The sequence below is a fragment of the Nanorana parkeri genome, unplaced genomic scaffold (assembly GCF_000935625.1).
Source record: "Nanorana parkeri isolate BGI_ZX_2015 unplaced genomic scaffold, ASM93562v1 scaffold1454, whole genome shotgun sequence".
NCBI lineage: Eukaryota > Metazoa > Chordata > Amphibia > Anura > Dicroglossidae > Nanorana > Nanorana parkeri.
The window spans coordinates 112,090-124,627 of record NW_017307722.1 but is presented as its reverse complement, the minus strand read 5'-3'; the positions used below and the strand labels follow the sequence as shown (position 1 = coordinate 124,627).

The following is a 12,538-nucleotide window of genomic DNA, read 5'->3' as shown; positions in this document are numbered from 1 at the left end:
GAAACCGCGATCGTGGATGAAAATCGAACGATAATTGTAAGGTGTATGGGTACCTTTAGGGAAAGATGTCTCATTCTATGTCCTGGGCCCAGCCTCACCGCTCATGTGCTTATGAGTCACTTACCATGAATCTAAGATTTTTACAAAGTTTCTCAAATATCTGAGGTATGATTCCTACCATTGCCTGGGGAGAGAACATGCAAGCTGAATTTTTGCCGGTCACCACAAGGACACGTAGAAAACAATTGTCCCATTCACATTACAACACAGTGGTCACTGTGCTGTGATACAACGCAAACATGCTGCATTCTACATGCTGCATGCATGCCACAGCAATCCGCCTCATGGCAGCACAGTGCACCACGCTGCCATGTGGGGACCTGAATGGAGTGTACACAATTGTACACTCCACATAAAGTTGAAAAAAGAGTATAAATAGTGACAGCTCCGGCAGTGTGTGATACAACGCACATCACCGGAGCTGTCACCACACATTAACCCGTCCTCTGAAATGCACCATTTCAGCAGATAAGTTCGTGTCAACAGGCCCTCAGTCAAATCCCTTCACACTTATCAGGTGTTATGCACATAAAACTGGACATGCACCAATTTTTTATTGCACACCGGGGCGCAACTTTAGGGCCGGTTCACACCATAAAGTCCACGTCCCAGTGCGTTCGGCCTCTGGAACGCAAGGCGGTTGGCTCCCTGCAATCTGGAAAAATACTGCAAGCCCTATTTTTGCAGATCGCACTGGACTGGAACGTAGGCACTAATGTGCCTGCGTTCCGGGTCCGGGCGATCGCACTGTGGTCGGGGGCGTGGCTGCAGTGCCATTGACTTCAATGCACCGCCACGCCCCGTCCCGCCCCGCGTTCCAGAGCGTTCCAGAGGCCGAACGCACTGGAATGCAGACTTTGTGGTGTGAACCGGCCCTAAAGGAGAACTATGAGGTGAGTGATTTTCACTCATCCTCATAGTTAGAGTGGTCGTGTGACAATGAAACTGTCAGACGTCGGCTCTATTGATCGGAAAGTGAGCAAACACATAACGTCGCTCGCTCACTTTCCGATCATCTCGCTGCAGAGAACAGTGACTGTCAGTCACTGTTCCACGCAGGGATTCCCCCCTCCAGCGCTGACTGGAGGAACGGATCGGGGAGGGGGCGTGCACAGCTGGCTCTCTATGTAGATAGTCCTTTTGCTGTTTGCACTCCGCTCTACATCCTGACTCGTTGTCACAGGAGGTTGAGCAGGCGGTGCGGGGAGGAGAGCTCGGTCTCATTTGACATCAGACTCCTCCCCCTCTCTGCCGACTCAGTCACCAGTGACAGCTGACCACTGTCTCTGCCCCCGCACCGATCTCCTGATCTGTGACCCACAGTAAACTGACTATAGAGCACATCTATGACTTATAGGGTATAGAGGGGGGCTGGGGGGCTGGGTAACAGGAGGGCAGAAACTCATGACTCATATATTAAACGTTGACCGGTCCGCGGCGATAGAAAGGTTGGGGAGCACTGATATATAATATATAGGGATGCACCGCAATTTTGGCCAAAAGTGCCATTTTCGGCCAATACACTGAGTGGCCAGATTATTATGACCACCTGACGTTTGTAGGCAAATTAGCTATAATTAGCTATAATTTCGCGCTGAAGTTGCTAGAGGGCCAGACCATTATAAATAGGGAAGCAGGTTGTTTACCACAATAGTAGAAGTGATTTTTTCCCGAAGATATGGGTAAACAACGCGATTTAACAGCTTTTGAACGTGTGATGATTGTTGGCGCGAGCCATGGAGCGAGTATGAGCAAAACAGCAGAATTTTTTTAATGTTCAAGAGGGGGCTCATTGTTAAAGTGTTTAAAGACTGGACTGTCAGCTGAAAATCTGGGCCAAATCGTGTGAATTGTGGCCGCCAGCGACTAGTCAATGTTAGGGCAGAACGCAGGGTGGCAAGACTGGCACAAGACAACAGAAGGGCAACAGTGCAGTGTCAGATTCCTCGCATCACCTTTCAACATCTCGTGGAGTCACAAGGCGGCCCAACGAAGTCATCTCGTGGAGTTATCTTGTGGCCCAACGAAGTACTGATGGGGTGGTCATAATCTGGCCACTCAGTGTATGTTTTCCGGCGGGCAAAATTTCGGTGATCCCTAATGATAGTATATGAGTCATGAGTTTCTGCCCTCCTGTTCCCCAGCCCCCCTATATACCCTATAAGTCAAATATGTACTCTATAGTCAGTTTACTGTGGGTCACCAACCAGCACACTCCAGCAAATCCCCAACATCTTGTTTATGCAGGTGTCAGGACTCTTCTGCGCCGGGGAATGGGAAGGAGATAGCCCCATGGAAGTCCGCGAAGCTGTGTATGGAGGGATGTCAGCATCTCTACCCGATGCTGCAGCAAAGCCTCCTCAAATCTATTAAGAAAAAGGTCCCTCCACCAGAGCCTGAAGCCAGCTAACAAAGCTGAGATCACCATCCTCCGGATCTGATCACTGTCACCTCATCTCTGAGCTCTGTATATCTATGTGTCTCCTTTATTCCTGACATCACCAGACTGGTGTCAGGAAATGAACATAGTCACTAGCAACATGTCCAGCTCACCATAATAAATGTGATCGGTTGATGGAGATACTTCCACTGATTAGGCAGCTCTGTCTGACATCCGTAACACAAAGTAGAGGCTGTGACAGCTCTTGCCTCACCAAGTTAGGTTACACAAGCAGTAGGGAAGCCTGCTGTTGTGTAACCTAATTACCTGTCAAAAGCTGGATGCAGCGGTGCCTGTAATTAACAGACAGCACTCCATCCATGACAGGTTACAAAGCGGGGAGGCTTTCCATGCTGTGTAACCTGTAACAAGCCGATCTGAATGGAGAAAAAACTGTCAGCTTCAGACTTGAAGCTGACACCTTTTGTCTTCATAATACTAGGGGCCTCCCCTGACTGCACATCCCTGGTACTGATGCAGCTCCCCCTTTGAGGAGCCAGCAGGTGTGGTGGAAGCTTTGTGTGGTCACCAATTGTAGCTCTGTCTAATGCTGGCCCCATGCTGTCCTCTCCCTGCCCATGCTGTCCTGATTTCTGTGAAATAGTTTTTCAGTATTTGAGAGAACTTTGTTCCAAACATGTTTACCTGCTGAAAAGAGCATCCAAAAATAAAATGTTTATATTTTCCTTACACTTCCTTCTGGTGACAATTATTCATGCTGTTTTTGTGGTGCCCTTAACTCTTATAGTGTATACTGAAGGTGAATGTCTTACTTCATAAGTAAAACAAATGAAGGGGTTTAATCTTCACTGGCTTAGTGGAGGCTTGTTTTGGTTCAGTTGCAATTTCTGGTTACTTTGTTGCCCCCCAGGCCTATTCCATACTTCAATTGTGGCCAACCAGAGTGAAAATGCTGTATGCAGATGGAAAAAATGACTACAAAACTGTTGAAAAGTTTTAGAACACGCCCATTCTTCCACTTTTTATTGAAATTTACAGTGTAATGTCAGTGTGCTCTGAATAAAGCATAGAACAAAAAACAATTGGACATCCAAAAGAAATCATTGAATCTTTTAACAAATTGTAATCTAAATGTTTGACTCGTTTGCAGATATAACAGCCGAACACACCTGTGACATTCTTTCTACAACAGAAATCAAATATTGTTCAGGAAGTCCATCACTGTCACAGAAGTTCCCACAAATGTGTTGCACTTATAGGTTGCTTTCACCCTTCTATCCCTTTCTTCCCAAACCAGCTCATTGGGGTTTAAGTCTGGAGACTAAGCTGGTCATTCCATGGTTTGAAGCCTACCATCTTACACTTTTCTTCTAAGGTAGTTCTGACACAGCCTGGAGGTATGTTTCGGGTCATTCTGTTGCTGTAGGATGGACCCCTGACCAACTAGGCGTAGGCCAGAGGGTATTGCATGGAGCTGCAAAATGCTGTGGCAGTGGTTTTGGTTCTGTGCAAATTCTGGACACGTATCCAACAAAAGAGTCCCTCCTAGACCATGTTTTACAGTTGGTGTCACACACTGAGGAGCCATCCTTTTACCTTCGACTGCATAGAAAAACCTGCATGATGAACCGAACATCTCAAATTTTGATTCATCTGTTTATTGAAGTTCTTCCAGTCTTAAGTATTCCACTGGCTTGTAGAACGGCCATTTGAGACATACAGCTACCTCCTGTTATATTTGTGTTTCTCTTTTTTTCTACACCAAAACCACTATTGGTATACTGGCTTTATTACATTTAAAGTGTCTACCAGGGCTGGAGAAACGCTGGTCAGCCTGGCAAAAAGTGTGGGGGGAGCTCAGATGACCAAGGTATTTTTTTTTTTAATATGGTTTCAGTGAATGCAGTTTTACTAACAGCCACTAGGTGGTGCCTAGTAGAAATTGCCCCACACACACATTTGGTGTGCCCATCTTTGTACTTCTAACATTCATCTCTGAAAAGCCATATCACTGCATTGTGTGCCAACAACAGTGTGACTCTCCTAGCGCTGTTGGTGAAATCTGCATCATGTGAATTAAGGGAGCCGTTTGTACCAAGTACTTAATGTATTAGAAGGAGGCGAATATATAACAAGCAACTGAATTTACACTTCAATAGTCAAGTATTGAAATAAGTTCAGCAAAAAATTAATCTTGTTTCTTTTAGCCATCTTATTATTGGTTACTGGTAAGATTTTGTTCAGTGACTAGTAATGTATCAATATGTTCTCACTAAAATTGGCATTACTGTCACTTACCTTCAGCCACCAAATTTAGATCAGTGACTGCTAGAAAACTCCAGTTTAGTAGGAACATGCTGGTGGTCATGCTATAAGTGGTACACAGCACTGGAATCACGCTTTGAAACCCAGAAGGTTGTCACATGGATTTTTATCTACTTTTGCAAGGCTTCATGAGCGTCTTCCATTAATACTGGTAAGCAGGGATGTTGCTATAGCAGACTATGCAGGTGTGATGAGGCCATCCAACTCTGGGTTAGCCACTGGAAAAAAAATACTAGGCGACACCTCAGTGTCTAGCTGAAATACTCTGTGCCATTAACCTCCACTCCCTGACTCTCCCCTTTGTTCTCCTAACTCTGTTGTCCTGAGAAGACTTGTTGGGAATCTGGCCCTGTATGTCTAGGATTTCTCTTTCTGCCAGCCCTCTGCCCCAAAAGGCAACTGCACTCTGTTCCACACTGAATCAGTTTAATGACAACTTCCTCAGCGAGTTCTGCCCAAAGTCGACAGGTCTAACCCATATGGCAGCACAGCTCTGCATTCTGGATTTCACTTACAATGGCGAGCACTCATTGGTCAGCATGGTCATCTGATTGGAGGGGGAAAGGAGCTCATTATATAAAGTTACATATCCATAGCAGCATATTAAGGTTTGTGAGCAAATTCTGGTATTTTACAGCGGTATTCTAGGCAGCCCCTAAAACAAAGGTTATTTGCTTTGGAGACTGTTGTGCTAGCATTCAAACATAAAAAGGTTGTAGTTTCTCAGAATTGGCTTCTAAAGAAAAAAGGGACCACAAAAAAAAGATTAAAAAAATCCAAACACACCATTTTAAAAAGGAGGGAGCATTTATTTGTTGTACCCCTTGTGAACATTTACTCAGTACCAGCAATCTGAGACGATGTACATTTACACAGTGCAGTGCAAGGACAACATAGCAGTACAGGTCTATACAATTCCAGCTTTGTTTTTCAGAAGTGGATCATGCTCATAGTTTCCATGAAAGAAGGTCTCTTTGACTTGTCTGAAGTACACACTGATCTGACCACCGCTTTCATCTGTAGCATTCCTTATGGGCTTGTACGCTTCAGATTTCCTAAAAATACATTTTAAAACCTTTTGTGAGGGACCATGCAATTTTAAAGGATATATTCGGTCACTGCATGCTGAGAAGAGCTGTTATGAACATCTGTACAGATTGATAGTTGTAAAGCGGGACATGATGGGGGGGGGCTGGGCCCACAGCAAACCATGTCGGGATTGAGAGCAGAAGGACCATAGAAAGTCCATCCCCTGATCTGCTGTGCGATTAATGAAGCAGGGAGCATTGTGCTCAATGTTTTCTACTTCAGAGTTGTCAGAAGCTGGATGAAGTGCCAGTTACACTTCTGTGCTCGATAGTCTGTATTGGAGGGCAGAGGAGTCATCAGCAATCTAATGGACTCCTTTGTCTCCCTAAAGACAACCGATAGTCTTTGTTCCGGAGCCTAGGACAACACAAAGCTTTAGTTTATCCCCTTCTCAAAATGTCCCTAAATAAAATGGGAAAGGGGTGTGGCATAATCAGCTTTTGCTAGCTTGGTATATTGAAATTGGGTTCCACTATTTTTTGAGTTATGCAATTTAGCACTTGTCAAGGAGCTGCATCCTTTGCAGTGCAGTAACTAAAACTCACAATGGAGCCCAGATAACACTACTGGCATCCCCTTTTGTGTGTCTACAACAGGATAATATAAAGACACGTGTGTGTAACCCTCAGGCTGTGCTTCGAATTAATTGGCAGTTCTTTTGAGCAAGAGGATTAAAACTGTCTTCAGAGAGACAGATTAGAGCCACAACCCAGCTACACCACTGGCAGTATCTACTCTAAAGATACACTGGCCAGTAATTCTAGTGAAGATGTAGTATGGATGACTTAGTTTTAAGATTTAAGGCCTCATTCAGAATGCCGCACGTATACGTGCGTATTGTAACATATGCAAATAAATGGCTCCATACACATAGCCACGCATGGAGCCGTATATTTGCGTAGCGTATATATATGCGCAAAAACAGAATGGAACAGAGATGCGTATACAGCACATTAAAAATTCCATTACGACTCATGCATTCTGGGATTGCATGTATTGCACACATACACACGAGCATAGACGGTCGTATACACGCAATATACAATTTTGCTTGCGTTGTGTGTGAATGAGGCCTAAGACTCCAACACTAACCAATGCAGAGGTGTGCATTGCCATCAATTTATGGCACCCCAATGAACCTGCCCTAGCAAACAGATCTAATGCACGGTGTATAGTTAATCAGATTTTTGTGCATTGAGACCTTACCTAGACCTTGAAAGAGGGTCCTGCATGTCTTAATATGTGTCTGGCATAACACCAAGACTATGTGTGGCCTAGTACAGGTCTGCAGGACTTGGATATTGCCCACTTGACATCTGAAGATAAACACTACGTTACACTTACCACCATCTACAAAGACCAGGGTACTAGCAAGAGCTAGACTTGCATCATCACTTAGTGTAATATTGACACAGTATGATCCTGGCTCTGCAAATGTTCTTCGTAGGGTCAGTAGACACTGGTCTGAAGCTGGGACCTCATCACATACCATGTTCTGAGGAATCATGCAAGAAGCATCTGAAACAATTGTGCAAGCATCTGTAGGCAAGCTAGGAAGAAAATAGAAGACATTTAGCTACCAACAGAGCAGGTGCATAGGGCCCAGCAACCTTACTTTCCTGCAGTATGCCAGTAGGTTAATTGAATTTGTCTTACCAATTACACACTTAAAGTTGCCAGGTGGGAGGGGCTGTACTAGTAAAAAAAAAAAAAAAAAAAAAAAAAAAAAAAAAAAAAAAAAAAAAAAAAAAAAAAAAAATATAGAGAAGAGGGGCAGCTTTGTGTCCATCGCAATTGCCAATTAGAGGTGGGGACCCAAGCTGCTACTGTGCCTAGTGCCCCATTTCTAACCCATCTTTAACAGTTTGTAAAAACCCCTCAAGCACCCCTCAAGCACACCTACCTGCCTTCACAAGACACCACAAAATCAATTAAAGCGTTTTCAGCTTGGGAGGACACTTTGATAGTGTTCATTTCAATAATATTCACACTTAAGATGCCATCTAGTTGGAGGGAGAAGAAAAAAAAATTAACATTAGAGTAGAGACTATTAGAAGCAATCAAAACATATCGAATGATTCTTGCAACCTACCTGTAACTGTAATTTTGGTGTTGTAGTAGCCATATCTGTAGTTAAAGCATCCAGGAACAGGGGTAGTGGGCACTGTAGTTGTATAGGTTGGGGCGATAGTATGGGTAGTAGGGATAGCATTGGTAGTAGCATTATCTTCTTCTGTAGTTAGTGGAAAGGTTTCCGTTTCAAAGGGTGGCAATTCAGCAGAGTTTCCTATGGACAGAAAGTAAGATTGGACAAGTTTTAAACACAAGCTTTAGGTTTGACAGTTTAGTAGCTCTAAGGGACAAAGAGAAGTAGAAGCTGAACTATTGCAAGCCTCCATCAGGGAATCCTAGATACCCAGCTCCTGTACTTTTAAGTCACTCTACAAAACATGGTATAAATGATAATCATAACACTTCACTGTACTTGTGGGTCAGCGAGTCAGACTACATTGAAATCAAAGCATCAGGATGACAGCCAGCAACCAGCTTTCGCAAGAGGACAGGTCAACATTGGCAGATCCCTTTTAAGGGGTCACATTTCAGTTTAACCCAAAGCAAGGGTAGTCAAACGTCACTCAACTTCTGAGCACCTTTCTTTCCAGTAACAAGATCAAACCAGTATTCCTGCCCACCTTTAAAGTTATGGTGTCCCACTCTGTTGCATTCACAAATCTGTTACACAATGGGATACAAACCTGTAACTACTACCTTACTGGGAACAACTTACCGGTTGTATTTGCAGTGGTATGAGGCATGGTGGTTGTTGGCAACTGAGTAGTTGGTGCCTGTGTTGTAGGAAGGGGAGTAGGTGTAACTGGTTTACAGGGTCCTGGAATGGCAGCTTTGATGGTTAGGTTCAAGCTGAAGTATCCAGACAAGGTGTAAGTATGAGTGGAGACCGAGTTATTGGAAACAAAGGATCCACTGCCATCACCATAGCTCCAGTTGAAAGAAAATGTAGATGTCATGAGGTAGTGACTTGGGTCATGAATTTTAACATCAAATGCAATTGGAGAATCTTTGATGAAGATGTGGTCAGAGGAATTCTTGTCATGTTCCTGGGATATGTTCACATAGAATGGAATTTGATCTGAAAATGTTTTTTTTTAAAACACCACACACAGTAAGTGCACAGTATCAAGTCATGAGCAAGGTTTTAAGTGTAACAAGACAGGTGCAGATCTTAAATACACCAGCCACAAAAAGAAAAATCTTGGCCCCCCATTTGTAACAGGCAGTTCTTATATGGAGAGACCAAAAATTGTAGATACCCCTTTACAAGTAACACATGTACCACCATGAAAGGTATTTTAATACTGAGCCCTTGCATCCCCCCCAAACCAAGAAGCACCAAATGTCACTCAAGTGCAATTGTGTACTGAATTACACTAAGATAACCCTTCAATTCACCAAGTGTGGGTGACAGGAAACCCCCTTATAATGCTGATTATATGCTGAGATTGCTGGCAACACTATTAATTGAGAGTACAGCCGTAGATTTTCCAGTTGTCTGATAGTATTGACCTGGATGGAGAAAACATCCCCAGTGTCAGTCTCCCTCTTCAATCACCTATCAAAATGTGCTCCTACAGCATTTAGCTTCACTTTCCTAGAACTGATTGTCAGACCCAGGAATTAGAGAAAGGAAAGACTGAAGCACTTGAAACGCCCCAAGTAGAGTTATCGCATGCAAAAAACTCAGAAAAGCCCCATACAAAAAAGTGTTCCTAACAAGGTGCCAAGTGACTGAGGTCTCCCATCTAGTTTATGCAGAAGTAAATATACACGTGTGAAGAGTGATCATAGCCAGTCTAAACAGAAGGATTACAGTTAACATTCATCACAAATGAATGCATAATTTTAGGACTTTACTACTATTTTAATACTCCTCACCCAAATACAATCCTTTATGAAGTTATCGGTATGACGCGAAAACTCCAGGCAAGCTGCTAAATACATGCATGTCTACCATTTGTATAGAAGTCGTCATCTGGCAGACATTTAATCAACTCCACACTACACAGCCAATAAAAGGTTCCAGTTGCAACTTCCTAGGTCACATCTCTTGTTCACTGGACAAAGCTCAGCTAGTAAACTGACCGAGGAAGACGTTTGTAAAAGCTTGCTCATACTGGCAGGTGCCTGATTTACAACACTTGCAGAAATTTTCTTGCAGATATACGTTTCCTTCGCACACACCCCCCACCACCCAACTGAAACCCATGACTATACCAACCCAGTGTTTGGAAAACATAGATGAAGTTATGGCGCCTCCACTCATGGTGGTGAGGGAATGGTCTTCCATCTGGAAACTTGTTGGGAAAACTGCAGTTTCCTTCATTACAGAAGGGTATCCATTTGGTCCAGTTATAGACATACTGATCCTGATCACTAAAGGTAACTGAAATAAGCAGATTAGAGAAAGCCAGCCATCTGCATCACAATAATAAATATGCTGAAATGCTTATATTTACCATTTCCACACCCTCGTTCATAAACTATAGCCCCATCTTCATTCTCTTTTTGACATCTGGGAAACTGCAGAGTCACAGCAAATTTAACATTTGACCCTATCAGTGCAGGACTGTCACTGGTCAACAGCGCCACTACTTTGCCACCTAAAAGGAAGAATAAAGTCAGTTATAAGGACAAGGCACATCACATGTGGTAATGGTACCTGTTACCTAGCAGGACCTGCACCTACTGGCTTATAACAAGGAGTCACCATTTGTAAATATCTGCCATTATCCTCCACAAACTGCTGCACATTTCAGCCAAGGCTGACAATATGACCTTAGGCATTCTATACATCCATGATGCCACTAGAATGAAAGGGAGTCACATACTACCTTCATTCAGCACGGCCATTTACTAGAGACCATATTAAGCCGAAATACAGTCATAGCAACTGAAGGCAATACCTATATACACAAAGAGCTTACACTAAGAGTAGACCTTGGGCTATTTATATATTATACCTGATGCTCAAATGTTAAAATGAACTTAACAGGAAATTGTTAAAACCCCCTATTGATTTGGTTTTGCTGTATTTGTCCCATTGGGGAGATGTCCCTTCTTAGAGAACAAAAGTAAAGGAAACCACCATCTTGGGGGCAGTAGTCATTGAACAGGTGTTCCCACTGGAAGATTTCCACACTTTCCAGTTTTGCATTGAAATTCTATAAATTCTGAGAAAGGGGAGCTGCTAAGAAGTCACAGGTATTTGGTACCCCATGGTTTTAACGGTGGAAAGATAAGATTCAGTCAGATTTCATATTTTGCACCTAAAAACCTTGTGGGCAAGAGATACAACTGTATGGTGGCAGCTTAGATATTACCTCTCCAGCAGTTCTCCCATCTGGGATCCCCAGATTTCCAGGCAGGATAAAGCTTCTCATCCCAAGAGCTGCTGTCTGGGGACCAGCCACGTATGTGGTAGTTGTGGCCAGTCCTTCCGAACTCTGCCATATCTTTGAAGCCTGTAGAGAAAACACAAGTGCTTCATCTCCTAATATCCGACACAGTGATCGAAAGTAATGCGATTTAGTAATGCATTACAGATATAGGCGTCCTGAATCTGAATTGGTCTACTTTCACAAGCTGTGGCAAATGCTGAATGATTTTTGCAAGACACACTTGCTAGATAATTCTTTAGTAGGCCAGCAACTAGGCAATAAAGCCAGTATGAAAGCTAATATATTTATATCCTCACACATCGGTCAATTAGCAGTGCCAATCAGTTGTACATGGAGCAGAACAGGGATGCATTGAATGATATTTAGTCAGCTACAATTTTCTGAGAAGGAGAAGTCAGTGAGAGACTTTGTAGGTTCCAGGTTTTAAGGCCATGGAATGCCATAAGAGTGTCACACACCAACTCCAGTTCTAGAACACCACCGTTCATAGCATGACATCCTCTAAAAGATTTACCAGAGTGATTCCAATACCAACAGGTACACTTTGTGATTATATGCATTTGAACATTTCTACTTCAAAATCACCCACTTCTATTAGCCATTCTACCATTGTTTTTTGGTAACCCTCCACTGTCAGATCAGTGACAAAAAAAAAAAAAAAAAAGGGGGCAGGAAAAGCTATTAAGACCACCCTACAGGAGTGACTATTTCAGGGCAACAGCAAAGTGGGTCACCAGCCTTCCTCCTTGACAATAACCGTTTTAGTGAGTTATAAAGGGCACTTGCTTTTCCTGGAGAACGAACACAGTAAATAGATATATTTTATATGGTATTCTAGAGAACTGATTAGCCTGCCCACTTCCGAGAGATTTTAAAAAGGCTGCATAATGGCCGCCATCAAAGTCACAGGATTCCAATAGAGGCAGATGAGGCATTTGTGAATAATCAGCCCATTTGGGCAGTAGAAACTATATTGACCGGCTTCTTGTAAAAGGTAAAGTTATCAGTGTATGGACTGCAGACATTAAAAACTGCATTATTAGATACATACAATACCAACATAACAGCCACCCAACTGGCAGCATTTTACTTTTAAAAGCAAAACCCTGTAGGTAACATTTTAATTTCCATCGCCAAGATTATATTGAGAGTGACAAAGGTATTTGACTGCTAAAAGCTACAGCCT

At 43.1% G+C, this 12,538-nt stretch overlaps 2 protein-coding genes across 2 annotated transcripts in view; both read right to left on the bottom strand.

Moving 5' to 3' along the window:
- The window catches only part of LOC108798352 (protein QNR-71-like), a 15,613-nt gene extending 9,441 nt beyond the window's left edge, over positions 1 to 6,172 (bottom strand). The window contains exons 1-2 of the mRNA XM_018570093.1: positions 6,093 to 6,172; positions 264 to 380 (exon numbers count right to left, since the gene is read on the bottom strand). Coding sequence (XP_018425595.1) covers positions 264 to 380; positions 6,093 to 6,172 — 197 coding nt within the window. The remainder of the gene's footprint in view (positions 1 to 263; positions 381 to 6,092) is intronic.
- A 28-nt stretch (positions 6,173 to 6,200) lies between these two features.
- The window catches only part of LOC108798351 (protein QNR-71-like), an 8,539-nt gene continuing 2,201 nt past the window's right edge, over positions 6,201 to 12,538 (bottom strand). The window contains exons 2-10 of the mRNA XM_018570092.1: positions 11,275 to 11,415; positions 10,411 to 10,554; positions 10,173 to 10,337; positions 9,410 to 9,460; positions 8,664 to 9,026; positions 7,968 to 8,162; positions 7,779 to 7,878; positions 7,220 to 7,425; positions 6,201 to 6,232 (exon numbers count right to left, since the gene is read on the bottom strand). Of these exons, the coding sequence (XP_018425594.1) occupies positions 6,201 to 6,232; positions 7,220 to 7,425; positions 7,779 to 7,878; positions 7,968 to 8,162; positions 8,664 to 9,026; positions 9,410 to 9,460; positions 10,173 to 10,337; positions 10,411 to 10,554; positions 11,275 to 11,415 (1,397 nt within the window). The remainder of the gene's footprint in view (positions 6,233 to 7,219; positions 7,426 to 7,778; positions 7,879 to 7,967; positions 8,163 to 8,663; positions 9,027 to 9,409; positions 9,461 to 10,172; positions 10,338 to 10,410; positions 10,555 to 11,274; positions 11,416 to 12,538) is intronic.